This window comes from Mytilus trossulus, chromosome 1 (assembly GCF_036588685.1).
Source record: "Mytilus trossulus isolate FHL-02 chromosome 1, PNRI_Mtr1.1.1.hap1, whole genome shotgun sequence".
Lineage (NCBI taxonomy): Eukaryota > Metazoa > Mollusca > Bivalvia > Mytilida > Mytilidae > Mytilus > Mytilus trossulus.
In genome coordinates this window covers 35818887-35846626 of record NC_086373.1, presented here as the reverse complement: position 1 = coordinate 35846626, position 27740 = coordinate 35818887, and the positions used below count along the sequence as shown (strand labels likewise).

General features: G+C 30.4%; 2 protein-coding genes across 2 annotated transcripts in view; one reads left to right on the top strand and one right to left on the bottom strand.

The window, feature by feature from the left end:
• Positions 1-1467: 1467 nt before the first annotated feature.
• On the bottom strand, positions 1468-6845 carry LOC134722918 (uncharacterized protein C8orf74 homolog). Its single transcript, XM_063586555.1, has 5 exons — positions 6585-6845; positions 5551-5743; positions 4242-4645; positions 2629-2770; positions 1468-1880 (listed from the first exon to the last, which is right to left on the bottom strand). The coding sequence occupies exons 1-5, from the start codon at positions 6633-6635 to the stop codon at positions 1756-1758; spliced, it is 915 nt and encodes a 304-aa protein (XP_063442625.1). The 5' UTR covers positions 6636-6845; the 3' UTR covers positions 1468-1755.
• Positions 6846-6847: 2 nt separating this feature from the next.
• Positions 6848-27740, top strand: part of LOC134722928 (lipoxygenase homology domain-containing protein 1-like) — an 86720-nt gene continuing 65827 nt past the window's right edge. Inside the window, exons 1-22 of the mRNA XM_063586565.1 lie at positions 6848-6932; positions 8844-9740; positions 10038-10242; positions 10773-10936; positions 11545-11631; positions 11940-12072; positions 13043-13194; positions 13819-13897; positions 14179-14257; positions 14593-14683; positions 15251-15380; positions 16901-17004; positions 17684-17860; positions 18358-18573; positions 19246-19423; positions 20273-20380; positions 20815-20853; positions 22975-23135; positions 23597-23819; positions 24595-24746; positions 25351-25508; positions 26141-26196. Of these exons, the coding sequence (XP_063442635.1) occupies positions 8889-9740; positions 10038-10242; positions 10773-10936; positions 11545-11631; positions 11940-12072; positions 13043-13194; positions 13819-13897; positions 14179-14257; positions 14593-14683; positions 15251-15380; positions 16901-17004; positions 17684-17860; positions 18358-18573; positions 19246-19423; positions 20273-20380; positions 20815-20853; positions 22975-23135; positions 23597-23819; positions 24595-24746; positions 25351-25508; positions 26141-26196 (3544 nt within the window). The 5' untranslated portion in view covers positions 6848-6932; positions 8844-8888. The remainder of the gene's footprint in view (positions 6933-8843; positions 9741-10037; positions 10243-10772; positions 10937-11544; positions 11632-11939; positions 12073-13042; positions 13195-13818; positions 13898-14178; positions 14258-14592; positions 14684-15250; positions 15381-16900; positions 17005-17683; positions 17861-18357; positions 18574-19245; positions 19424-20272; positions 20381-20814; positions 20854-22974; positions 23136-23596; positions 23820-24594; positions 24747-25350; positions 25509-26140; positions 26197-27740) is intronic.

Genomic DNA, 27740 nt, shown 5'->3' with positions numbered 1-27740 from the left:
CCAGTTTTCAAGTTGGTCCAAATCGGGGTCCAAAATAAAACTTTGTTTGATTTCATCAAAAATTGAATAAATGGGGTTCTTTAATATGCCAAATCTAACTGTGTATGTAGATTCTTCATTTTTGGTCCTGTTTTCAAATTGGTCTACATTAAAGTCCAAAGGGTCCAAAATTAAACTAAGTTTGATTTTAACAAAAATTGAATTCTTGGGCCTCTTTGATATGCTGAATCTAAACATGTACTTAGATTTTTGATTATGGGCCCAGTTTTCAAGTTGGTCCAAATCAGGATCTAAAATTATTATATTAAGTATTGTGCAATAGCAAGTCTTTTCAATTGCACAGTATTGTGCAATGGCAAGAAATATCTAATTGCACAATATTGTGAAATAGCAATTTTTTTTTAATTAGAGTTATCTTTCTTTGTCCAGAATAGTAAGCAAGAAATATCTTATTGCACAATATTATGCAATAGCATAGCAAGAATTTTTTTTAATTGGAGTTATCTTTCTTTGTTCAGAATCAACTTGAATCTTTGTTATATACAATATACAATGTTTATTCACTTTTTACTACCAACTGATAAATTTAAATAATCTTTACCATTCAATGATAACAAGCAGTTTTTTTTACATCTTAATATTTTATGATGTATTTAAATGAGTAGTTATTGTTGCAAACTCCATTAGAATATTTTAATTGAGATTAGTTTTGGAATAAGGGAAAGGGGGATGTGATTAAAAAATTGGGTTCAATTTTTCTCATTTGAAATTTCATAAATAAAAAGAAAATTTCTTCAAACATTTTTTTGAGAGGATTAATATTCAACAGCATAGTGAATTGCTCTAAGAGAAAACAAAAAATTTAAGTTCATTTGAATACATTCATTCTGTGTCAGAAACCTATGCTGTGTCTACTATTTAATCACAATCCAAAGTTAGAGCTGAATCCAGCTTGAATGTTGTGTCCATACTTGCCCCACCCGTTTAGGGTTCAACCTCTGCGGTTGTATAAAGCTACGCCCTGCGGAGCATCTGGTTTACAACTTATTATCTTATAAATTTGTTCTTTTAAATATAAATTCACATATTTATCGACATTCCTGTCTCAATTTTTGCTAATTTAGTTGCAAATCTCTGTTTTTTACAATCCAAGATGGCGGAAGACACTCATACCACCTAAACTAAGGTCGACTGTACTTTACAGTTGAAAACAATAGATAAGTCAATGAGCTTGAACCCAACATAAGAACAACAAAATAAAATACACAAGCAACAGCAAGGTAGCACTAGTCTGTTTTGCTAGGATAGATAAGGATATGGTTTCCATCTGTACGTCCATCTTAAACTTGTTAATTTAAGAATTTTTTGACAGAATGCCATCATACTTGGTATGATTCTTTGTTGTCATGTTATACATGTACAGTAGTACTGATTTTTCAGAAAAATGCAATGAGATATATATAACCATTTAGTGTAAATAATTTATTGAAAACATAAACAACCTCATTAAATTAATTTGTTCAACAAAATGATGAAAAAATGTACAACAATGCCGCTATTATGGAGGGCAGCAAAACATTCACTGACATAGCTAAATGCATTTATCCAGATAAGAAACATTCTTTGTACAGTCCTGAATGTGTATAATGGTTAAAATCACCACAATAATTCAATTTTTCAAACAATTGGTTCCACTGAATGATGGATTGTATTCTTTTTTTAATAGTTTATACAAGTTATTTCATATATATCTTTTCACTTTTTACGTGATCGTCCAGAACCTGATTTTTTACGGTCTGGAGATGCAGATTTCATGGCTTTTGCTGCTTTTGGAGGTGATCCAGGAGTTTTGGGTTTCAAGGTGTAACGTGGGGGTGCACCTGAAATGAAAAAAAAAGATAGAATTCAATTTGATTAACTCGGCTTCTGTATATAAATGTATGTTTCTGAACTCACATTATTTAAATGTTTGTCTGATATGAAGATGACAACTTTATTACAACTATCTTTCACATATTTCAACTGTACCATATACATTGGTTTTTTTTAAGTGTTATAGAGTTTTTTAAGTAACACAAAAATCAAGCTAGAACAAGCTTTTTGCAAAATTTGATCCCACATACATTTTGTATGTTTTAAAACTTCTAAATAGCATTTTACAATTTTGTCATCGTATACCTTGAGTAGATATAAATATGCTATATACTTTGACTTGCTGGTGTTATAACAATACAGTTCAGTTCATATGAGGGTCATATAAGGTGGCCATCTTCAAACATGTTAATCCCTGTATCATTCTTAGTGTTTGTCTTAAGTCTGAGTTTAGTGGTTGTTGTTTGTTCATGTCTACAGGTCATATTTGTTTTTCATAAATTGTGTTGTTATCAAAAAGGCAGCAAGTTCCCTCAATTGTTATTTCAAATAGACAGAGAAAAAATATTAGTCATTTCTTATAATTTAATTCTAAATTTCATTTAAAACCGTAGAAAACCATGAAAAAACTTTGAAGACGTCATGGTCACATGAATAAATTATGTCTATGGGCTCATTACAAAATAACGTCAGCCAATCAGAAGACACGTTACATCCAAAATTAAATCTTTTGGAAATGTAGTGATTTTTAAATACCTAAGGCTTGAGGTCTAGGTAGACATGTTTTCTGTAATTTAATCTCTAAATCCTCTTTGGTATCTTCAATATTCCACTTCATATTGTCTAAGGTGTTGGCAGTATAAGTTCCTATTACTTCTTTAAGTATATCTGTGATTGTCTAAAAAAAAAACAACAGTAGAGGATTTACAGTTAACTGGTCAATTTTTTTCTTTAAATTCTTTAAAGAACTAAAAGTACGATAAATTCAGCATATGAAATCAATAATGTGTTCACAAGACAATGTCAGTTTTAAGTAATAGTGTTTTTAAATTTTGTGTTTGATTTGGCCTTCTTTCAAAGTAATGTAAAAATTACCAAATTCTGATACTCAGATATTATCAAATGCCTTCATCAACAGACATTTTGCAAAAAGTTGTGTTGTACAAAGTGATATGATGCATAAATATGTTTATGAGTAATGTTATTGCATATATGTAAGTTCACCAAAAACTGGAAATACAAACAGCCATTTAATGATCAGTTTTGACATGTTTCATTTAACAATAGATATATTGTAATAAACAATTTGTTCTGAATATGGATATAGAATAGACCACTTTCGAGTTCATCCGTCACCGGAAAAAACTCGTCAATTATACGCGATTTTATCACCGTCATTTGTGCGTTTAGGGGCGTCGTCACTACCCTTCCAATGTTGAGCGAGTGGTTGGAAAACTATAATTCTATATTGTACGAATTATTCGGCAAATTGAATTCTCAAAATTGACAATCAACACTGCTGTCATTAGGGAATTGTCAGTAATTACCTACAGAGCAACCATTATTTCTAGTTTATCCTGTACAAAGACGATCACTAAGACGCTTGATGAACGTAAATAGTGCAGGGATACAGGCGAGGCCCCTCTATCTGGTAAATGACGTCATAAAGGCGTGCATAATTGACGAGTTTTTGCCAGTGACGGATGAACTCGAAAGTGGTCTATTAAGTAAATATTAAAAAGAATTTGAATACAAACATCAGTTTAGAAAATTTAAATGTTGGTGTTACACATGTTTAAATAGTTTTGGCATTGACCATATGGATTTCATTCAATGAATTAATGACATGAATAATCCACATACATTTACAAGTTATATTTTAGGGACAGTTGATCCATTCCTTTGAGGAGCATGCACATCTCAGACAACAAAGATTCAAATACCAAAAAAAAATAATTAAAAAATATGTTGTTAGAAATTATTTTAAGATTTACCCATAAAAACCAAATGTATGAATATATTTCAAAGAATATGGCTGTAACTATCACCAGTGAATATAAAAATCTGATGTGATACCAGACCTTCAGGAGAAAGATTAGCACTACATACATAAGAAATATTGGTACTGTTTAATGAATAAAAGTAATCAGAAAAAGGACAGAATGTGTCCATATTTAGATATTCATGTGAGAAATTGTTAACTCTACCTGGTAAATAAGATAATTAGTATATATATAAATTAAAAAAAATTAAGATGTCAATCATATGACTGCTAAATTGGTAAATAAAGATTTTGAGAAGATAATCATACATATGTATACTAAAATCAGTTGTAATGCAAAGATGATGATTAAAAATCGATTTCTAACCTCTTTTGTAAATTTTTCCTCCTTTTTACTTTCAATTTTTTTCATTGATTCTTCCAATCTTTTATCTGCAGTTTCTGCAATATATTGTTTTTTAAGCAACCTTTCATTCTGTTTTTCAGTTTCCTTTCTTTGAAGTCCTTCATAATTTTGTTGATAATCCCAAATTTTGACTTCTTTAGCTTCTTTTAAAGGTTCAGAATCTTTTGGAGGAATAATTTCTAACTGTACATTAGGGGACATTCGTCCACGCTCACGTGTAAATACAAACTGAAATAACTTTATGTGCTGAAGGAAAGTTGAAAATAAAAAATCAATGTACACTTTGAAATTTCTTTCTCCAAGTTCACAACCAATCTCTGTAGATTCTGACTGAATATACTTCAATACAGATACCAATTCTTTTCCTGTAATTAAAAAATAAATGATTTAAAATTTTGAATTCATCTTGTAAATTTTTTATTTTATTTACATGCAAAGACTTGCATTCGATACATTTCTACCATTTTCTTTCAGTATGACCTAAATGCATTTAATGTTAGTCTATTTGAGCAAATAAAATATTTAAAACAATGAAATGATATTCCCTCGGCCTGTAAAACTAAGGACTTTTCTAGGGGAAAAATGTGTTTGAGATTTGGATACCATGCATATATGATATATTTTTTCTGTGTGTATTAAAATAGAAATAATGTTTATGCAATTCTGTTACGAATGAAATTTTTTTTTATAGGTGGTGGGGTGTTAGAAGTTGCTCAACCAACTCATACATTGTTTCCCAGAATAGACTTAAAGATAACTTGGGTGAAAATAGTGAATTTTTAGTAAAAACACTTGAAAAATAAAATGTACTTGCTAGATATTTCTGAATATCTTTCATGAAGTGAAAATTCATAAAAATTAATTATAATTAGTGAGTTTCAGTTTATAATACAATATGACTCACTTACAAGACAATGGAAATTTACTTTCATGAGTAGAAAAGTCTCGCTCAGATAAATATGACGTGGGAAATGAAATATATTATATTACCGGTTTAATTAATAAAATTGAGAAAGGAAATGGGGAATGTGTCCAAGCAACAACAGCTGAAGGCCACCAATGGGTCCATTTTCACCAAAATTATGGCCCTAAACAAACAAATTATGAACTTGCTTTGACAATATAATGTTCACAGTGTTTCTTATTAAATAACATAATTTTACAATTTCACCATTAAGACAGTTATTGTTTAAAATGTGTGAGATTATCATACTTTAACATATAGATTTGTATTTAGAAAATAAATATAAGACATAACATACAAATATACCTAAAGAATTAGTAAGAACATTTTCAGCAAATTTTACAACCATACACACATGATTCCAAGGAAATCCTTTTTCTGCAGCAAACATTAAGTTATCATATAAAAAATCAAGATGTATAGCTTGTCTCATATCAAGTTCTCCATCATCAACAGAAAAGTTAAGATGTTTTGCCAGCTTTCTCTGCCCTCTCTGTTTCTGAAAATAAAAAAAACAATACAATGGATTGAGCACCAGTGTAATACAAATAAGAATAAGAAACCACACCAAGAGTGCATGATGCACCCTTTATCGTGCTTGTCTACAATGTACACCTATATCATCAGTGACCCTGCTCTGTCGCTCCGTTGTTCTTGTATCAAGGCTTCAAAACAAGACCAGGAATTATCAGCGACGTAGCAATGTGAGACTGACAGGAGAAAATATTAATGACATCACAATGCGAGAGGAGACCTCATCAACCTTGCTTTCATGCATCAAGTGTAAAACTGTCTTAGAAAGAAAGAAAAGACCAGTAATAGAACGATAAAAAAACAATCAGGTTTTCTTCTTATAGATATCCCAAAATATTAGCCTCTCGACATAATGTGAAACTTTTTAGCTCGTTCACTGCCCTCACTCACCAAAAAGGTTCACATTGTTGCTCATGGCTGATATTTTACAATATCAATGTGTAGGACAACCCGATAATTTATACATTATAGGAATAAAAATAAGATGACTAAAGACATTAATAAGAAGATATATTGCATTAAAAAAAAATTGTAGAAAAAAACCATTCCAGAATATTGAAACTTTAAGGCCTATGAGTATTGCGTCTAAGAAGGGAATTGCAGAAATGTCAAAAAAAGAAATTTGACAGCAAATTCAAAATTAGGATTCAGAATTGTAGATACAAAAACTGAAAAAAAGTGACATTATGCATGTTACAAGGATTGACAGCTATTCAAATGCTGTGAAATAAAGGTTTAATTCATAGAAGTTAAATCTAGTTTTGTCGTTTTCATTTTATATCAGTTGTCTGCAGTAGTATTCGTACCGAAAGCCCGGCTATTTCTTGCACAGCACTTGTTGACAGTTTGTCCACCATTTTGTTGCTACCAAGCTTTGGCGAGTTCTCGTACAAATCTCGTTTTCTTCTGGTTTTTCGGAAAAGTCTTTTTACAACTAAATTATGTATTAAACTTACAATTGCTTTAGCTAATCATCTTTATGATAACTAAATTGATTTGTTTTCATCTTTTTGTCTTACAAAACACGAAAACAAATTAATAACATGAAAAAGTTATCAATATTTTTCTATGTCACATGACTGGAAACGAGATTGACAGATGCTTGTCACTCGATACGAAAACATGTTAGAAAATGCAATACACAAAATTATAATGTAGGTAATTTCCAAACTTCTTTGCTGTTATTGATTTATCAAATTAACTTCCAACACCGAACACAGTGACATTTATCCTTTATTGAGATGTTGGTATTAACGAAATTATGCATAAAGTTATTCAGAAACTAAGATAAACAAGAAAAGTAATTTTCTCATATATCTGTTTATAATTTTCTGCTTGCAAATTGATTTGAGCTTTCTGTCATGATAATTAACATTCAATTGTTACCTTATACATCTACCATATTAGTTTTGCGGTAACCATCGAGTTTGGTAGTTGTCAGTACAGAAAATCACAGTTTAAAATTGAAAAATATATGTTAGAGGCGTGTATGTGTTATCATCAGACTTCTTTGTTGTCTTCTCGTTGTCTACCTAAGTACTGGGAAATTTATAAGATACATAAGTTGAATAAAGAAATATACAGCAAATACACAAATATGGGGATGGTGAGTAAATGTACTTGTCATTGTAACAGTTCACAATTTTTAACTTGCGAGCCGAAGGCTGAGCGTCTGCTCATATCAAATTCTAAACCTGCTGAGTGACGTCATATTTATAGTTCCTAGGGACAATGAGTGCAGCAGGGCCAGGTGTTTAACAAGGCAAGAAACAAGAAGTCCAGAGAAAAATAATCACATGGCTCAGGTCTCAGGAGAGAGAGATTTACACAACTATAAATTACTAACATTAACAAATTTCCCCAAATAAATTGAAAAAACAAGTACATGAAAACAAAATGATCACAGTTACATATATACCCCTGTGCAGATTATCTCATGTTATTAGTCATGTTAGTATTACATGTTCACCCTGGGACTGCTTGCCCCGAGTTAGTTTGTCCATAGTGTCTGTTACCCCTGGGTTTGTTTTCCCTACTTTTATTAGAAATATTAATATCGGAGACTTACATGTCTCTTATATGTCTTTGTTAATGTGAAGGGTTTTATAAATATATGTTTAATAAACTTTTTAATATACTTATTATATGGTATATAAATTCTTGAAATTTAAGAAAACACATGCACATGTAGATATTTAAAAGTTAATGGCTTGTTTTGGAGCATAAATTGTTCATAATATTGATTCTCACTGGTTAATATAATATTACCTTTCATTAATGGATTAACAATAAAAACAACATTTTGTTTTGTTACACAAGTCAGTTTGGAGTGAGTTTATATAGTGCTAATATAGCCAAATATAGAGGAGCAAACTGATCTCCTGCGTTTGGAAAACTTATAAGTACATGTAGGTAGGTAATCAATATACAACTAGACAAAAATAGCAGGAATAAAAATCACGCTTAAAGGACCCTGGGTGTACAGGTATTAGGGCAAATAGGTACTTGGGGTGGATAGACCCAGATAATGCTGGATTTATATCTTTTTTTGGAAAGCACTAAATTTTTAGATTTTTGGGAATCTATGACGCTTCACATGAGACATTGTGAGAGTTTGTGACTCTTTATAACTAAATGACAAAGTAACATAATAACTTTTCTTATTTAGTACCTTTTCAAACATGCGAGAATGATATGGAGATTATCTGCAATGGTGAATTTGTGTATTCATGCTGAATTTTTGGAATATTATATTTAATAATTCTTGTCTTTGATTATCTCTGAAACTGCAATGTAAATCATGGGTAATGTTTAAACTGTATGTTGCCCGATTTTATATCAAAGAGCTTTATTGTCAATCACTTTATTGCAGGGACTTTTTAAAAAATCAGTACCATTTATAAATATAAGTATTGTTAAAGAAGTTGCGTTTCTTTGACCATGCTGACCAATATGTAATTAAGTGATGTCTTATTTACAATTTGGTATTCTGATTTTAATTTACACTACTGGTATTTATTTGTTGACAACAAGAATTTGACATTCTTAATCTTTATCTATTTTAGAATATCTTGATGTGAAAACTGAAGAAAACTTAATTCATTGATACCATGGATAAAAAGAAGAAAGGGAAAGATAAGTTTGTTGACAATGATGGAAAGAGTGATGGCAAAACATCAAAAGCAGAATCAAAACTGTCCGATTCAAAGTTGGACAGTAAACCATCAACAGCAGCTACCAAAAAGGACAGACAAGATGACAAACCTTCTCCAAAAAAGAAGCCTAGAAATAGACTACCTCCAATCAGTGATGCGAGGAGTGTGGTTGAAATGGGAACGGGTCAGGATACAGAATTAGACATGCGTAAATCTTTTACTGCACCTGATCATGCCAAGACATGTTACTTTTACAAAGAACAAGACTATACATTTTCTGGTGTCAAAATTCCAGTTAATCCTAGAAAATATAAAAAATGGGATGTCTTGCTTTTAGAATTATCTAAAAAAATTCCTGGCTTAGGATTTGGTGTTAGAAGTGTATACACACCTAGGGGGAGTGATGCCATTTCAAATCTAGATGGGTTAACTCATGATGGTAAATATGTTTGTTCTTCAAACAGAAACAGATGTAGACCACTAAATATTAACCGAGTTCACCACAATCCGTCTTGGTTCATGACACGCCCACCAAGTGGCAGGAAGGCTTATAATGATATACTAAAGGAAGACGTTAAATACAGAGACATGAAAGTAAAACGTGTAAAAAGAGATTATGACATGACAAGTGTATATAATAGAAATCAACCAAAGAAAGTGACAATTTTACGCAATGGTGAACCTACAAATCGCCATGTGATGTTATTCAACAGAAAAACAGCTCAGAACTTTGAACAGATTTTAAAAGATTTAAGTGATATGTTTAAAACAGCCATTTGGAGATTATACACAATAGAAGGCAGAAGGGTATGCATTATCATGTTTTTATTTTAAATAGATTGCTTTCATTAACTTAATTTTATTAAATGTAGTTGCAACCCATTAATTAGCTCTTCTATTGTAAGGTACAAAGTCTATACTACTGCATAATCAAGTGTTAATGAATTTATCAAGTTACATGCCTAGAAGAGCTTTTATGTTTGATGAATATTGTACTAATGTACATGTATATTAATTAGGTTTATTTTACTAATATGAAGAGTTAAATTGTAGAAAATGAGACTATATTGTTCATAATTATGTTTTTTTGTTTTTTGTTTATAGATACTGAGTCTTGGTAACCTGTTCAGTGGACCAGAAGTTTTAATTGCAGCTGGGCGGGAACCATTCAGAAATATGGAAGGTTCTTATGATTCAAGAGGAAGCCAGGCCACATCCAGAAATTTCTCTAGAACAGGCATGGGTACCAGAGGATCTGATATGATAGCTGGCAGAATGAAAACAAGAAGGGATAGACTTGCAAATACAAGTAAATTTTATATGTAAACATAATTAAGAAGGTACAAAAAGTACAGTAAAAAACCTTTTTTGAAAAAAATCAGACAGCAACTTAGATAAAAATAAAAGGCAACAGTCCACAAAACACAACAAATAGAATTAAAGATTGATTTACACTTGGGGGTCTTATCCTATTAAGAAAAACAGGGAATAACTCCAATATATTAATCAGTTCCTGCTCTACTGCTAAGACCTACAATGCTTCTTATGACAAATGAAAATCCATTATTAAGTTGATGTGATAAATAAAGAATAAAAAACAGGGTGGAAGCTTTGACAAATTGAAAATATTTATTAGCCATATGTGAAGCAGATATACCATGACGGTTAACTTTTTTGTATATTTTTGATGCTTTAAATTCTAATTTATATAAATATATAATAAAGACAAGAATCAGTAAATAAAACAATCTTGTTGCCGCCTGCACTGCTGTACATGCAAGTGAGCAATAGATCATATTGCAAATACTGTATGATGATATTAGTTTTTATATTTTTTAGAGGGAAGATGGAGAGTAAATGTTATAACAAACAAGAATCGACATGCTGGTACACAAGCTCAAATAACTCTTACTGTTTATGGTCATAAAGGCAATTCAGGACCAATATCACTCGGTACTGGTGACGGGGAAAATTTCCAGAGTGGTACAGTTGATGAATTTGATGTAAGAATTGGCTCAATAATCAAAATTTCTACAATTTGTTGAATCCATGTTTTCTAATAGAAGTCTCCTATTTTCATTAAAAATGTTTACTTTTTGTGGGTTTAACAGTCACACAATGAGATCATTTCTATTGGTTGATGAAATTATAACACTCACAAGTACATGTACTGAGAATTTTTGCTGAAAAGGATATTCAAATAATTTTAATGAATACCTATTTCAGTAGTCAAAGTTAGTGTAAAGCAAAAAGCAAAAGTCTTAACCATGATTATAAGGAGATTCTCATTAATGAGACAAAAACTAGAAAAAAAAACCCATCTAGAGGTCAAAGTAGGCCTACACCTTTGACAAAATATATGTTAATATAGATGTATGTGAAGTTCTAAACATATTATATTTTATCATTGAATCTTTTAAACTAAAACCCTGTGAATAAAAATAATAAATCTGCAATAATGATTTTGTCTGAGCTAGAATTGTGTATGCTTTAGTTTAAATTTAAAAACAAGAAATTTTAAAAACAAGATTTACATTTATTGCATTGTGAAAAATCAAGATTAGAAGCTTGTCATTAATATTTTTGTAATTGATGAAATCTTATTTGACAGGTAAATGTAGGAAATGTTGGTGAAGTATACAAGATAAGGATTGGACATGATGACTCTGGAGATTCTCCTGGCTGGTTATGTGATGAGGTAGGTCTTATTAATAGTATTATCTTTAAAACTCATTTTAGGGAATGCTTTATGGCAAAATAATGGGTGCATTTTCCTTGTTTTGGGGAAATTGTTTTATATAAGAGGTACCCATTTGAAATTTATTGTGTAATGTCCTTTGATTGTTTAGAACTTGACTTTCTCAGTGATAGTTATATTGATTTTAAAGCCCCTTTGGTCTCAATTTAAATTGTTAAATTATTAACTTTTTGACACTTTTTTGAAAACATTTTACCATGTTCTTTCTTAGCTTTGTAGGACTCTTTTCATTAGATTGTATTTTGCAGATTAAAATGTTTGATATTGATACAAGTGAAGAGTTAACATTTACCTGCCATAGGTGGATGGCTAGAGATGAAGATGATGGAGAAATTACAAGAGAAATAGCAGCTATTAGAAAAGGAGAACCTATTTTGCCAGGTTAGTATAGACATGATGGTTGTAAATAATATGTTTGAAAAAAGCTTCTATGCCTTGTAGTAACATAGTTTGATATTGTAATACAAGTTTGTTGTTTCAGTGTGAGCCAAGGCTCTGTGTTGCAGGCCGTACATTAACCTATTATGATTTACTTTTATTAATTGTTATTTGGATGGAGAGTTGTCTCATTGGCACTCACACCACATCTTCCTATATCTATAAATGTAAATTTGACTTTAGGGCTATGACTGATTTCTAAACTTTCCAACAACATGTTTTTTTGCCGCCACCTAGGATAGTAGAGGAGCAGTATAATTTCTGGTTTGTGCATCTATTCATCTGTCTGTCCTGCTTCAGGATAAAGTTTTTGGTCAAGGTAGTTTTTGATGAAGTTGAAGTCCAATCAACTTAAAACTTAGTACACATGTTCCCTATGCTATGATCTTTCTAATTTTTATGCTAAATTAGAGTTTTTACCCAGTTTTACAATCCCCTGAACATAGAAAATGATATTGTGAGTGGGCATCCTTGTAATTTGGACACATTCTTGTTAATGGTGTAGATCTTGATATTTTCATTAATAAGTTTTATTTTGCCATCACATTTGCTCTTCTTTGTATTCTTTAATAAAGTGTCATATTGACCTTTCTTCAACTTCACATCAGATGTGTTTAATCTAACTTTATTCTCAACCTAAGCTTAAACTAGAATTATATGATCTTTACTGATTTGATTTGAAGTGTTGGTTTCTTTGGTCTTATTACAAAAAGAACCAAATTATCATATGCGATATTTGATAATTGAGTGCTTCATTCTTAATCTTATCTCAAGTGATAGATTACATGTACATTAATAAAAAAATCAGAATTTTCCCATATTCTCCTTTTTGTCTTGTAATTCTCTTTTGAAATCAATTAAATATTTTAATAGAGAATATACAATTCATAATATTATGCTATTTTTATTTTAGCGATAAGATATGAAGTAACATGTGTAACAGGTGATTTATGGAATGCTGGCACAGATGCAAATGTTTATATTACCATATATGGTGATAGGGGAGACACAGGAGTCAGACAACTCTATTCCAAAGACAAAGTAGACTTATTTAAAAAGGGAAAGGTAAGTTTTTCTAAAGAAGGGGTTATTTTTTTGTTTGCCAAGAATATAAAAGAGAGGCAAAAGACATCAAAGTAACATTCAAATCGTAATTTGAAAATAAATTGACAATGCCATGGCTTAAAAATAAAAAATATAAACAGCAGTACATGACATGAAACACAACATAGAAAACCAAAGACTGATTATATCATTTGTTCCCACTTCTTAATATGGATGGGTACGTTACAGATTCCTTTTCACTATTGTTGGAGGGGTTAGTCTGCACACAAGTTAGTCGCCCTTGATGAGGTGTACTGATTAAAACTGCTCTGTTTTAGTGACACACACAGTTGTTTCATTTACTTTTTTTCCCCCTCAGATTTCACAATTACTGTAAATTCAGAAATTATTGCGTGCATTTTTTATTGTGATTTTGTCATTTAAGACTCAAATGCGTTTTTAATTTTTATGATTTGAGAAAAATCCTGTTTAATTCATATAAAGTATTTCAAAATGCGAGTTTAAATTATTGCGTTTACAAGTCTGTCGCATTTTTCGCAGTTATAAAAACCTCACAATAATTTCTGAATTTACAGTCCACATTTTTTTCATATATCTTAGTAGCTTGTATTTAATTATTTTCAGACAAACAAGTTTACTGTGGAAGCAGTTTCTCTAGGACATCTGAAGAGAATCATTGTTGGTCATGATGGAACAGGCAATGGTAAGAAAGATCAGATGGCAATATTGTATACCCTATCTACAAAATAATATAGTTTGCTTCCAGCTGATTAACACATGATTATTATTGTTATGGTTTTTTTTTTGCAGAAAGACTTTAAGGGGTAATCAGCAAAGCAAAGCTTATAATTGGTATAATTTAGTACAGGCAAAATGTGAACATATTATTGGCAGTCTAATCACACCTTCTTTTTTATATTCTCTCGAAAACAAGTATGGATATAAAAATAGTTTATATTGACACAGATATAATGTTTAATTTAGGTAATGGCTGGTATTTAGAGAAAATATCAATCAAAGAATCAACAAGACAACACGAGGAAAACAATTTCTACTGTGGCAAGTAAGTAAAATAATGTTAGATGTTTGTTTTATATTTTTTTTTCTAAAACAATATTATTTTTTTGGGGTTTTGATTTATTGAAAACGAAGTCAATATTTATAATGATAAACACTGTATTTAAAGTTCTAATTACAGTGTTAAATTGGTAACCTTTTAGAATAAGTTAATGATCATCAAGTTTTCATTGATCTTGAACTGGTTCTTTTTTCATCTTTTTTACTTGATTTACTATCTTTAAAATATATTGAGTTATATACAATCAGCTGGTAGAAATTTTTCACATATTCACACATGTATTTTGAAGTCATCACAAATGTTAATCTTTATTACTAAAGATGGTTAGATGAGGGAGAAGATGATGGTAAGATTGTCAGAGAATTAAAGATACAAGAAGAATACATGGATGACATTCTAGAAAAGAGAAATGTAAGATTTAAGACTGTTTATAGATAAAGGTAGATGTGGTATGAGCGCCTATTAGACAACTCTCAATCCAAATCACAATTTGTAAAAGGAACGGATCCTTTGGCTCACACCAAACCCCAAGCTATAAAGGACCCCAAAAATGACTATTGTTTAACCATTCAAACTTCAAAACCATTGGTTTAATCTATATATATATTAAAAAAAAAAGAAATTAGAAACACTTATGAACCACAACAACCACTGAACAGCAGGCTCCTGTCTTAGGAAAGGTGCATAGCTGGATATTAACAATCAATTTGAAAAAATGTATACATCATTTTTGAATATAGAAGACTATGAATAATTTAAATGATTGCATTCCCTAAGCTGTTGATATTTTTCAAGAAATGAGATACTTTTTTTTTTTGGGAGCAGTACTTTAATAAAGAGAAACATAATTATAAAAAAAAATAAAAAATAAGAATTAAAATTTGTAGGGGTAGTTCATTTAGGAAGAAGTAATAATAGGGGATTTCAACTATAGTATGTAAATTAAAAATAATTTTAGAATTGAATGTTCTTTTTCAGTGGGAACAAGAAAGATGGAAGTTTGAGAAGGACTGTCGAGTGAAGTTTTATTCTCTTGCTTCTGGTAAAGCATTGAGAGCTAAAAAAGACATGAGTGTAGATGGACTTGGTATTCAGATGGACCCTGAAAGTACGTTATTTTTCATTTTGTGGTTGGAATATTCGTTAACGTAGTTAGATGAATATATTTATTTTTGTAGCCAGATAATAAAAAATAATGAAAAAAGTAATATGTAAAATGTGCAGCTGTAAATGTGATATTTTAAAGTTTAAATTGATTAATACAATATCTTTGTGAAATTTAAATCCAGTTGTAGTAAGTATGGTGAAAAAATTAGAAAATAAGTATTTCTGCAGGGCTCACGCTACCAGGCGAAGTGGGCGAAGAAGTCGCTTTCCCGACCGTCACTTTGCTTTCCCCGACCCCCAAAAGCGAAAAGAAGTCGCCCTGTTCTTGACGATACTCGCTTTCAGTCGCTTCCGTCATCGGACATTTTCAATTTTTACCAAGTTGATGAAACATCAATTTTTTATTGATATTAAAGAAATTTAGACATAAACGATTCATTATCTTAAGAAAAGAGGTTGAAACATTGTCTTTGAAGTCTGTAGCAGGTTATTTGATAAAAAAAACAACTTGTAATCACTTCGTGCATTTCCGCTTGTTCCGGTGCTTGTTACTCGAAAACGTACATCAACCTATATTTCGGCGGCAAAATAAGTTTGTTTCTTCATTTAAACGTGATACAAGTTGCCTCCAGTAAGTGTTTAATCCATTTATTGCATTAAAAACGTAATGTTCCCTTCCAAATAACTTGTCAAACATCGTTTATTTTTGTAAATTTTCTTGCATTCGTCCGCCATTGACCGATTTCTGAACTACGGATCTCAACCGGACCAGCTATGACCAAAATCCGTACTTTTATAATAATTACTACGGACGCACGGATGGAACAGCTGACAGAAAAATATTGATCCCAAAGGGGAAAATTACGTATTCCACACGAATTAAAAGACTTTGGTTACATCTAATTGATTGGTGTATATAGTTCTCTATATTTTTTATGGATTGTTTCAAACTATTGATTAAAGTTGTTTAACTCTGAGACTATCATGACTATTATACTATTATCAATATATTATGGCCCAGCTTAATAACTTTTATTTTTTTTAATGAAAAACACAAGATAGTTTTGAATTAAATTGTAATTGATATATTATAATTTCTTTACCTTTTTAAGATAAAATTTTTTTTTTTTTAGTGCTAGATACTAAATATTTAATTGGTAGTTTCTCACAAGAACCTGAGTAAAACTTAACAACTTTTAATTTTGTTGCTTTAATTGTATACTCAGATATGAATTGATCATTATAAAAAGAACATTATTTACATATGACCCTTTATACTATATATGCTATAGTATAATCCAAACATTGTAGCGCACCGCGAGAAAGAGCACTTCTCTTTCAAATCTCACCACTTCTCCCTATCAGTTTCAAAAAGAGAAGTCACTTCTCCCTATAATTTTGAAGTAGTGTGAGCCCTGATTTCTGTGTTTGTATAGTATGTTTACAGAATGCAAACTTTAAAATAAGGAACATATGTTATATAATTATGTAAAAAAAGTTTTATGTTTCTATTAATTTCAGGTATATTTAATGTTTCGCTAAAGAAAGCAATGATCAGGATGTTTAACAGTGTTCGTAATCCTAATCATTATCTTGCCATTGATAATGGGAAAATTACAATGCTGGTAAGTAAACTTTATTTATTATCATATATATGTTATAATTTTTTATGATTAAGTTATGTAATAAATATGATATATTCTGTTGAATGCTGTAGAATCACATGTGTCGTTTTGAAACATCATTATATAAGTGAAAAAAAGATGGTCCCAACACAACACATTAACAGAAAATCAAAACTATTAAAACCTCATATATCAAAACTCATAACAAATTGATGTTATCATTTGGAAGCCATCAATTTGCCAATTGGAAACATTGAAAGAGGAATAATTATAGTCATCTTAATGAGATTGATTTTCTGGCTTGAACCGGTAAAACAAAAGTGAGAAAAGCAATCAAGTTTAGATGACCAATCATAATCTGTTTATTGCTCTTTTACCAATGACAACATTGTTAATTTGATTGACAACGGCACTTGTGTTCTAAGTTTCAAGCAACAATTTTTTACATCACTCTACTGTGCTGAGAAAGGGAATTATCAGTCAATAAGATCAAAGGAAAATTTCATAAAATCGCGATACAAAGAGTTATAGTTGATAGTAATATTACAAAATTATAAGCTGTTTTACAATTTTGAGTAGTTTCAAAGAGGTTAAGTCTTTTAAGATAATTGCATAAGCAATAAAATTTGGAATTGAGTTGCATACTTGTAGTCATAATGTATTTTTTGTATATTTACAGGGTAAAGGAGGTCCATTTTGTGAATTTAGAATACGTGTTCAGGGTGACGGGTCTGTGATTCTGGAGTCTGTTAAGAATCCATTACAGTTTGTTACGGTAGGAGAGGATGGACATCCGCAGGATGTGAGAGCTATTCTAGATAAAGAGCCATCAAGAAGGTTCTTTGTTTACTGTAAGGTACGTACATTTAAAAAAGTACACACAATTTTTTTGAACAAGCAACTTATCTTCATCAACTGAGAAGGACATTGAATATTTACCATCAATTCATCAACAGTATCAACCATTAACCTTTTTTTCAACAACAAAAAAAAATTGAAAATATTGTTATTTAAAGAATAAATCATTTATACTGTTGATTCATTTTAATTGGTGGGATTTGAAATTTTTGTGAGTTTTGTGGGTATATAAGAACCATGAATCTAAATATTAATTGAAGAGCCAAACTTCTTTAGGGTGTTATGCAGATTTTGGTAAAACCTTGATTCAAATGTCCTCAAAAATATTTGTTTTCTCAATCCATCAAACTTGGTACATGTACCTACGAAAATAAAATGAATTAACAGTATGTGTTAAAGTTAAAAATTCAATCTTTAAATTTATGATGATGCAAATGCATTATTCTGACATCCTCAAATGAATTTATGTTCACTGAGTAAATTTACTATTTACAGGGTATATTTAGACATAGGGGTACTGTCTTACTGAATACATCATCTTCTCAATGTATAAACATCAACTCAGACTTCACTATGACTGGCACAGGAAAGAAAAGTAAAGGTGCTCATTTCATGGTCCACAAGGTTGATACTGGTGGCGTTAGGATGTTTGAAAGTATAGCACATCCTGGCAAATATATCAGACTGAAAGATGGAAAGATTGATTGTTTGGTAAGATAGAAATTTTTATCTTATGATATTCATACAAATCTCATTTTAGAATTATAAGAGAGTTTGACTGTCAGGCAATTGGTGTATTATATTTTAATTGTTTGGTAGCTGTTTTACACACACTGTTGGTACGGAACATTGGTACCATGCTTATTTTGTGTGTGTGAGGTCAATGGATTAATCCAGGACAAACTAGAAAATTAAAATTGCTGTTAGAATAAATTGTTGTTTTTTCTGCTTTGTCATGTTTAAAACTCACATTAAGTTCATTTTTTTGTATTTAAAAAAAGATAGATATTGAAACCCAAGATGTCTTGAAATTTACTTGTTATTCAAACTCATTTATAATAAACAGAGCTCAGTCTTTTAGATTGCAGGCCCGTAGCCAGGAATTTCCAAAGGGGGGTTCGTTGGACTCACAAACTCGACTTTAACAGTCACAATTCGAACTTAACATTGACTTTAACAGTGCTTATTTGTTTTCAAGGGGGGGTTCGTCCGAACCCCCCGAAACCCCCCCTGGCTACGGGTATGGATTGCTATAATAAAAATGAAGTTAATGCTGTATTCAACTGGCATAAAAAATATTATCTATAGATGAATTAAAAGAGTAATTCAAACTGTTAATATTTAGAAATAACTTCATTAATCAATGTTTTTCTTTTTTAATAGGGTAGCAGAGATGAAGCTTCACATTTCATAGTAGAAAAACATCCAGAAGAAGGCAGCATCAGTTTACAATCTGCTTCACAGAGAGGCTTGTATCTAGGATTGAAGCCAGATGGTAGGGTGTGGCCTACAGTTGATACGGGAGTAAGAAATACCAGTTTGTTTCCTGAAGTCATTGAATGTAAGTTGACTTTAAAAACTGATTCCTGGAAAGCATATTGTTATGCTAATATTCTTTTAAAATGTATAAATTTATACCACATTGACATAAGAACATGAAAAATTGAAAAAGAAAAAGACACATACATACACACAAACAAAGAGAAAGAAATATTCATCTTAGTCAAACTAGCATGGTGAATCATGACTTTATTTATTAGCCATTTTGATCATACAACCAATTTGGTCAAACAACATGCCTTTATATATCATTCAAACCCTAAACATGACAGCTTCATAAAACAGTTGTCATGCCCTGATTGCGTTTAATCTGTACATCTGTCAGATTGTCCCATGAATATTTTTTTTGCATTTTTCTCAGGAACTACAAATCAGAGAATCCTGAAATTGGTATCAAGCTTCATGTGTGCAACCTACACAGTTTTATGTGTGTTCAGAATACTTACGTCAGGGATACTTAGTTATAGAGAGCAAAAGTTCACAATTCATCTTGTTTTAAAGCCAGTTATAAACACAACATACATTTTTAGATAGAATACAATTTTAATTTGTAAAACAGTAGTAAAAAGATATGTGTTTTGTCAGACACATTTTGACTGTTGGAATCAGTTTTATGTCTGACAAAGGAATATAGACTGCTGTTATGTCATACTAATTCATACTGCTGAAAGCCAGTTTTATGTCCGACAGAGAAATTCAGACTGCTGATATCTTTTTTATGTTTGACTTATTCAGACTGCTAAGAAGACATGTTTTTTTAAATTATTTTTGTCTTTAGCTTGCTGTCTCATTGACTCATCTTCTTTTGTTCATATGAATGCTGACTTCAGTAAGATTCATTTACTTTCAGTTGGTGTCCCTAAGAGTAAGAGTACAGAGCTTATAGAAGAAGAAGAAATGGGAAGAGAAGAAACACCAGTCAAACCTAAACCAGAACCAATCAAGAAAGATTTTGCAGGTTTGTATATATATATTATTGTGATGTTTGGTATATTTGGGATATAACGTTGCACATGTATGATCGGAAATGGTTCTGTAATGTTTATTTGTATTGACCGTTAAGCACTTATAAGTGGGAAGTAAGATTTAAAGTCTCACTTTTTGTTAGGTGTTTGTTTATATTGTGTTTGCAAACCTCTTATTGAAGTGAGCTTTTTTAACACTAGGGGCAGATGGTGCATAGTTATACATGAAAAGACAAGTTGTTTGGAGTACACATTTTTGAGTACCCCATTTTTTTTCATAAATCTTGATATGAAATTTTAAAAAGGAAACCAGCATACACCATTGGTCCACAAATAGTGAAATGTTATTAACATTTTAATATGAAATATGGATATATTATTTTTGGGTACTCATGATTGTTTTAACATTTAATGGTTTTATGTATAGTATATGTGACTGATGATATGGACACGTCTTTGTTTGGAGGTGAGTTTAGGATTGTTGTTGTTTTATTTCTAATCTAATTCATACTATACCTAACTCAAGTGAATAGCTTGTTGCAGCTCATATCTAAGTGTGTTAGTGCTAGAAATTCACAACATATCGAGATGGTTAAGTTGGGTCTTTACAGATTCAGGAAAAATATATATATGTAATAAGGCAGAGAAAACCATTTTTTTTAATGATGATGTCCTGCTAACAGAACTATTCACTAACAGTTAAAATGCTGAAACTTGAGTTATGTAATAACTGTTGTACTTCCACAAATAGTTTAGTTTCTGATAAATAAATTAATCCACAAAATATGATCCTTTCTGTAAATTCTGGTTGCCAGGAGAATTTCAGGATGGCTGAAATATTAAGGGACTTTTTTGGAAATAAATGCCAACAGTTTCTTCATTTTTTTTATTTTTAATTAATAGTGTATATCAGCAAAATTAGCAAACTTTTTTTTATATCAACACAAATTAAAGATTAAGTATCAGTAACAAATCATATAGATTATTACATAGTAATCCCGGTTAGTAGCTTAAATAATTTAATTTTTACTAATCAGACAATGAAAACGATCAGAAACTAGACTATTTTTGGATGTGCAATATTATGTGTTTCAATTTGTATAAAATAAGCTTTGTTTTGCTAATTTTGTAGTGACTTGGAGTGCCATAATTGATAATAACATTATAACTTTCTGTTTTCAGTAATCAGGGTATACAATTTACACTTTCCCCCGTTTGAACCTCTCAGCATGTTTGTACATACGACTTTGTCACTAAGTCCTGTCTCACAAATTACTCACATTTGTGTGGTTATCATGCTTGTTCTCATGAAATTTTCTCATTGCTTACTGAAAAATTGATTGTATATTGACTGTTATAGGAAAGATCTAAACATAGTTTTACAAAGTTACTGCTTTTTGTCGAGACTATTTCTGTGAAGCACTAAGGAGACCTGGACATCTTAAGAAAGTTTCAAATAATATGTTTGTATTCCTTAAAATAATTCTGAAAGGTTGATGTTTTAAAACCGAATACCAATTGTGACAAATATCATTTTTTGTTATAGAAAATTAACTAAAACTTATTCCTCTATTGTATGCATTGTTTAGATGTTAACATCAAGATCCTAACATATAATCATACATATGCTTTTGTTTGTGAATTATATATACCGGTATACGTTAATTGATTTGCATGCTGATTGGAATGCATGCATGTTTGGATGCATATATAATTTGAAAAACACACATCTTTGCATCTATAAATAGTTTTGATCACTTAATAACATCTGTGATTTAAATAAAATATTAATAATTTTATTTTAATTTTCACTTCAGATTTTAATAACAGTAGATTTATTTTTAAAATAATGAATATCTTAGAATTATTTACTTTATTTATTTTTATAACTTCTGTTTGATCAGTTTCTTTTATCTCACTTGTAATGAAAAGCATGGATGCAAGACTTTGGTGTCGTATTTCTTGTATCAGTGTCATCTTCAATACCTATTTTATGATTAGGTCACACAAATCGTAGATATGATATTTGTCTCATATGTATTTTTATTAATAAGTAATAGACCTAGATATTGTAAAACAAATATATTTGACTGGTAACCTCTATTGCTATTTATGATTTTTTGGTATCAAAGATTTCCAGTCCTTAGGATATTGAGCATTATTTGATCTTATGTTATTATTTTTGCCTGATTGTAGAAGTAAAAACAGCTTTTAATCCATCAATTTTTCTGATAATGCTTTCTGATTCAGTGTAATTTTATGACTTTTTAAAAGAAAATTGAAGAATAAGCAATTAGGTTTTTATAGTACCCAAAGGATTCTTATTTTACAAAGAAAACTATAAGCCGAACATATTTTCAACTATTTCAAATCTATTGAGTTTCAGTAAATTGAAATTTTATAGTTTATTGATAACCTTTGTAGCATATTGATTACAGATGGCAATTTGAGTATACAAAAAAAAAGAAATATATTTATAGTATATTTTATGATAAATTGATTGTTGGTTGCTTGAAGTCCAGTGGCAAATATTTCATGCATGTTCAAGACGATATATGTAACTATAAGTAACAAATTCTGATTACAGATGGTGATTGGAGTATACAAGTGTCCACACTGGAATCTCTGGATGAGAATGCTGATGTTGCCTTGGTAGTTTATGGAGATTTAGGTCAATCAGGATCCATATTATTAGGAGCACCTCCAGGCAAGAAAATATTTACTGCAGGAAATAATGATGAGTTTAGGGTAAGTCTTTCTGGAAATTTTGAATTATATGAATTACGTTCAATTTTGATTAAATTCACCATAAAACAAATATGTTTCTAGTTTATATTGGTATAAAATAAAATTTGAAAATAAATTATTGTGTCAGGATAATATTTTTGATGGTACAATGTATTTTGTATTTCATTATTACAGTACTTTATAAAGACTGGCTCAGTAGAGGACAATTTTGAAATGTGAATATACCCTTAAATTATGTTACAATTTTGACATTGTTTGACATCAATATAGTTTTACAAGCCACAAGCAAAAATAATTTTCTATTATAATTTGTTAAATATTTTCCTCAATTTTGACATTCAAATGTTAACTGAAAATAAGTGATACACATTTTTTTAAATCCATTATTTTTAGCCTTCACATGGTCAATTACTGAACAGAAATGTATTAAACTGATTGAATTTTGTAAATATCTGTTTTAGGCAAATTTATCAAAAGTTGGAAATATTTACAAGATAAGACTGGAACTTATACCAAGAAGTACAGCAGATCCGTCTTGGAAGGTCAAAGATGTCAAAATGATAGATCTAAATACCAATGAAACACTTGTGTTCCCATTCAGTAAATGGCTGTCTAAAGTACAAGAAGACAGAGAAACCATGAGGGAACAACCAGTCAGGAAAAATGGGGAACCAGTTTTGCCATGTAAGAACCTAGTATTTAGGATTATATACATGTCACAATTATTTAATGCTATTTTTATACCCCAACTACGATAGTAGAGGGGCATTATGTTTTCTGGTCTGTGGCTCCGTTCATTCATCCGTCTGTGCGTCCGTCCGTGTGTCCGTTCAGGTTAAAGTTTTCGGTCAAGGTAGTTTTTGATTTAAGCTGAAGTCCAATCGACTTGAAACTTAGTACACTTGTTGATTATGATATGATCTTTCTAATTTTATAGCCAAATTAGAATTTTGACCCCAATTTCACAGTCCACTGAACATAAATGAAAGTGGGAATTTCAGGTTAAAGATTTTGGTCAAGGTAGTTTTTGATAAAATTGAAGTCCAATCAACTTGAAGCTTAGTACATATGTTCCCTATAGTATAATCTTTCTTATTTTAATGCCAAATTTGATTATTACCAAATTTTACGGTCCATGGAACATGGAAAAGGATAGTGCGAGTGGGGCATCCGTGTACTTTGGACACATTCTTGTTTAAATCTGTTTCAAAACTGTTTTAAGATATACCATTTAATCAGATATTTTATCATTTGATTTCAAATGCATAGATGTCAACATTTTCAATTTCACCACTTCAGTACAGTCAACTGTTATAATTATGGTTTTATGCACAGCAATTCATATTTTGGCAGTGCAACATCTTTCAGAATTGAATTTTCACTCTATTGAAGTATGTTTCACATAATTAAATTAATCGTTCTGTTAATATCTTTTATAACATTGGTTTTAACATTTTAGTGGTGAGATACCATGTGATATTAACAACAGGAAAAGAAGATGGATCAGAAACAGATTCCAATGTATATATCAACATCGCTGGTGACAAAGGAGATACAGGGAAACGTATGCTCTTACAGTCCAATAATGTATCAAAGTTCAAGGTCGGACAGGTAAGTTACATTTATGTGTTTCTCAGTTTTTGTTTTTTCATTGTAAAATTTGAAAATAAAGAGACAAAGATATTAAAGTTTGTTTGAGTTTTTAAAAGTGGTGTGACATGTAATATCAAGATGTTGACAGGTTGTATGAACAAACTTATTTCAGTTTAAGCTTAAATTTTTTTACATTTTGCCTTTTTGTGCAGCTAATTTTGTTATTTTCTCATTCGGTTTATGTATCTCTATATTTCAACAAGATCTTCATATTCACAAAGATTTACACGATACATGTATTTGTTCCTTATCAAGTCATGTATAGATGCATAATAATGTGGATTTTATTTATTTGCATGCATTCTAATTTTCATGGATTGATGAAAATTTGTTTTGGTGTGGAAATTTGATTTTTTTTATCTTTCCAAAGTCTGCATACCAGACTATAGAAAATGTGTACTTGATCGTTCAAATTCGTGGTTAACTAATAACCCTGAAATCCGTGAAAATTGGTATCCCATGATTGGTAATGAATCCTCAGTAATGCCAAATATCTTTTAACTTTCTTGGAAACCTTTCCTGTGTAATGATATCTCAGTCAACAATTATGTATTTATTTTAGACTGACATATTCCATGTTGAGGCAGTATCACTAGGTGTACTACAGAAACTGACCATTGGTCATGATGGAACAATGGCTGGACAGGGCTGGTATTTGGACGAGGTTGTTATCAGAGAATTTGAAGATGCCAAAGAGGAATATATCTTCCCATGTGAAAAGTAAGTCATTTCTTCTCCTTGTTACAGATCTTCCAAGATGGAAGATTATTGCAAAATTATTTTCTTTTTGCCTCACATAGTATCTTAAGTATTGATTATTAAATTGTCATCACATTTATATCCTAGATTATCAGCTGTGAGCCACTATTTGAACCTTTTTGGCGAGCTAATGCAGCTTAACATGGTGTAAACTGGCTGATATTTTATTATATCTATACGTAGAAAATCAGATTTTCTGTTTATTGTATTATAACTGATCTTTCCTCCATCTTTTAGATAATTTTATGCTTGATAAGGCTTATGTTTGATAATTCCTCACACATTGCGATGCGGCTAATAACTTCTCCTCAGACTTTACGACATTGCTGATAATGTCTGCTCATGTCTAAAAGCTGTTATATGATATTTACTGATTGACTGATTAGGGCTAGGGAAGGCCAATAAATGGGCTTCCTCATAGAAAATGTTCATACTAACTCCCAAGATAATGAACTTTTTTTAAAAATTTCGTTTCCTTTTTAGGAAAATTTAAGTACTAATAAATTTGCAGGACATAGTCATAAATGCATTTTTCTGCATATTTCATCTCTTCCTGTTTGATCCTTCATTAATTGTCTGGTTTTTTTTTTCAGGTGGTTAGATACAGGGGAAGAAGACAGAAAAATAGAAAGAGTGCTTTATGTGAAGGGTAGGTGATGAGAGTTATTCCCCTTGACTTGTCTTCCTGAGATTATGCTCATGTAATTCCATGTTGCTTTTGTTTTGTGTTTCACTAAATGCATGTGTTATGTTACAATGATATTTGTATGTGTGTTTGATTTATTTTATACTGAGATCATTTAGACTTGTCACATTCAACAATAAACAGAGGTGTTCAGAAAGATGAATATATCATTTAATTTTATTTCATTGTTATGAGAGATCATGTTAGCAAGAATCATATTCTTCCGACAGTTTGTGCAATGTTGTCAAAAGTTGTGATACAAATTTATTTAGCTTATAAAATATGATGTTGGTTGAATTGAGTATGGTAAGCTGTGAATTGCAGAAATATAACATTGGAGTGGGTTAAATGTTAGCATTAGGCAAAATATATTTGAATTTTAGGTTAAAATAGAAAAACTAATTATGTTTTAATTTGATACTAATCCACACTATCATTTAGTTTTGAATCACATAAGTTCGTTGTCATAAGTAGTTTGGGAGTATTCTGCCATTTACGATTGTAAATGAACATTATACATTTTTACTTACTTTAGCAAACTTTTCTTTGAAAATGCCAGTGAATTTAGAAATTGTTTGTTAACTTATCAAATTTGCAAATTTTTTTGGATGAATAAAACAATGTAAAGATAGATTTCATTTTGGGATAAATTATTATTGATATATGCCAAAGTCATATTGTTTAATAAGTTTTGCATCATGTCTTGCCATTGTTTGTTTGTTATGTGTGAATGATGAGATAAGTATTGCTTTAGTATAACGGGAAAATTTTGAAATGTGTTAAAAAAATATTTTTTAACACATTTCAATATTTATCCGTGTACGTATTAATGATTGAACATTTTAAAATTAAATAAAGACTTTTTGAATGTCCTGTTAAGACCCTCAGAACATATTGGTGATGAGTAGGCTTTTTGGGGTTGAACATTGTCCATACAACCAGGGGAGTTGAACAAGCAATTTTTATTTTATAATTTATAGAACTCAGATGCCTTTTGAATGAAAAAAAATCCCGAAAAATGGAACAATATTGACTTTTAATATTGTAATACATTTCAAAAGAAATTTAATATATAAGTTATATAATTAAAACTATAATGGTTTTGTTTTCTGAACATTCAATGTCATAAATATGTATACAATAGCCTCTCTTTAAATTTCTTTCTCCTCCATATTTGTACTTATTTAACAGGACATTAGATTCTGCCACGATTGTGCCATAGAAAACGTGTTTGTTATATTTTATTTTTGTTACCTTTTACAAAAAAGTTGCAGTGTACACTTATACTTTTAACAGAAACAATATTTTATATGCCTAACCCAGGAACATTAGATTATTACAAAAAACAAACTCTTTTGAGTGTTACTACATGTTTGACTGCCAAAGACACATCTGTTTTGTTACAGAGTAAAATTCATTTAGAAGTCAGGATTCATACACATTTAAACTTGCTCAAAGACTTAGCTTCATGGTTTTGTCACTCTAGATTTTATGTCATGCAGAATTTT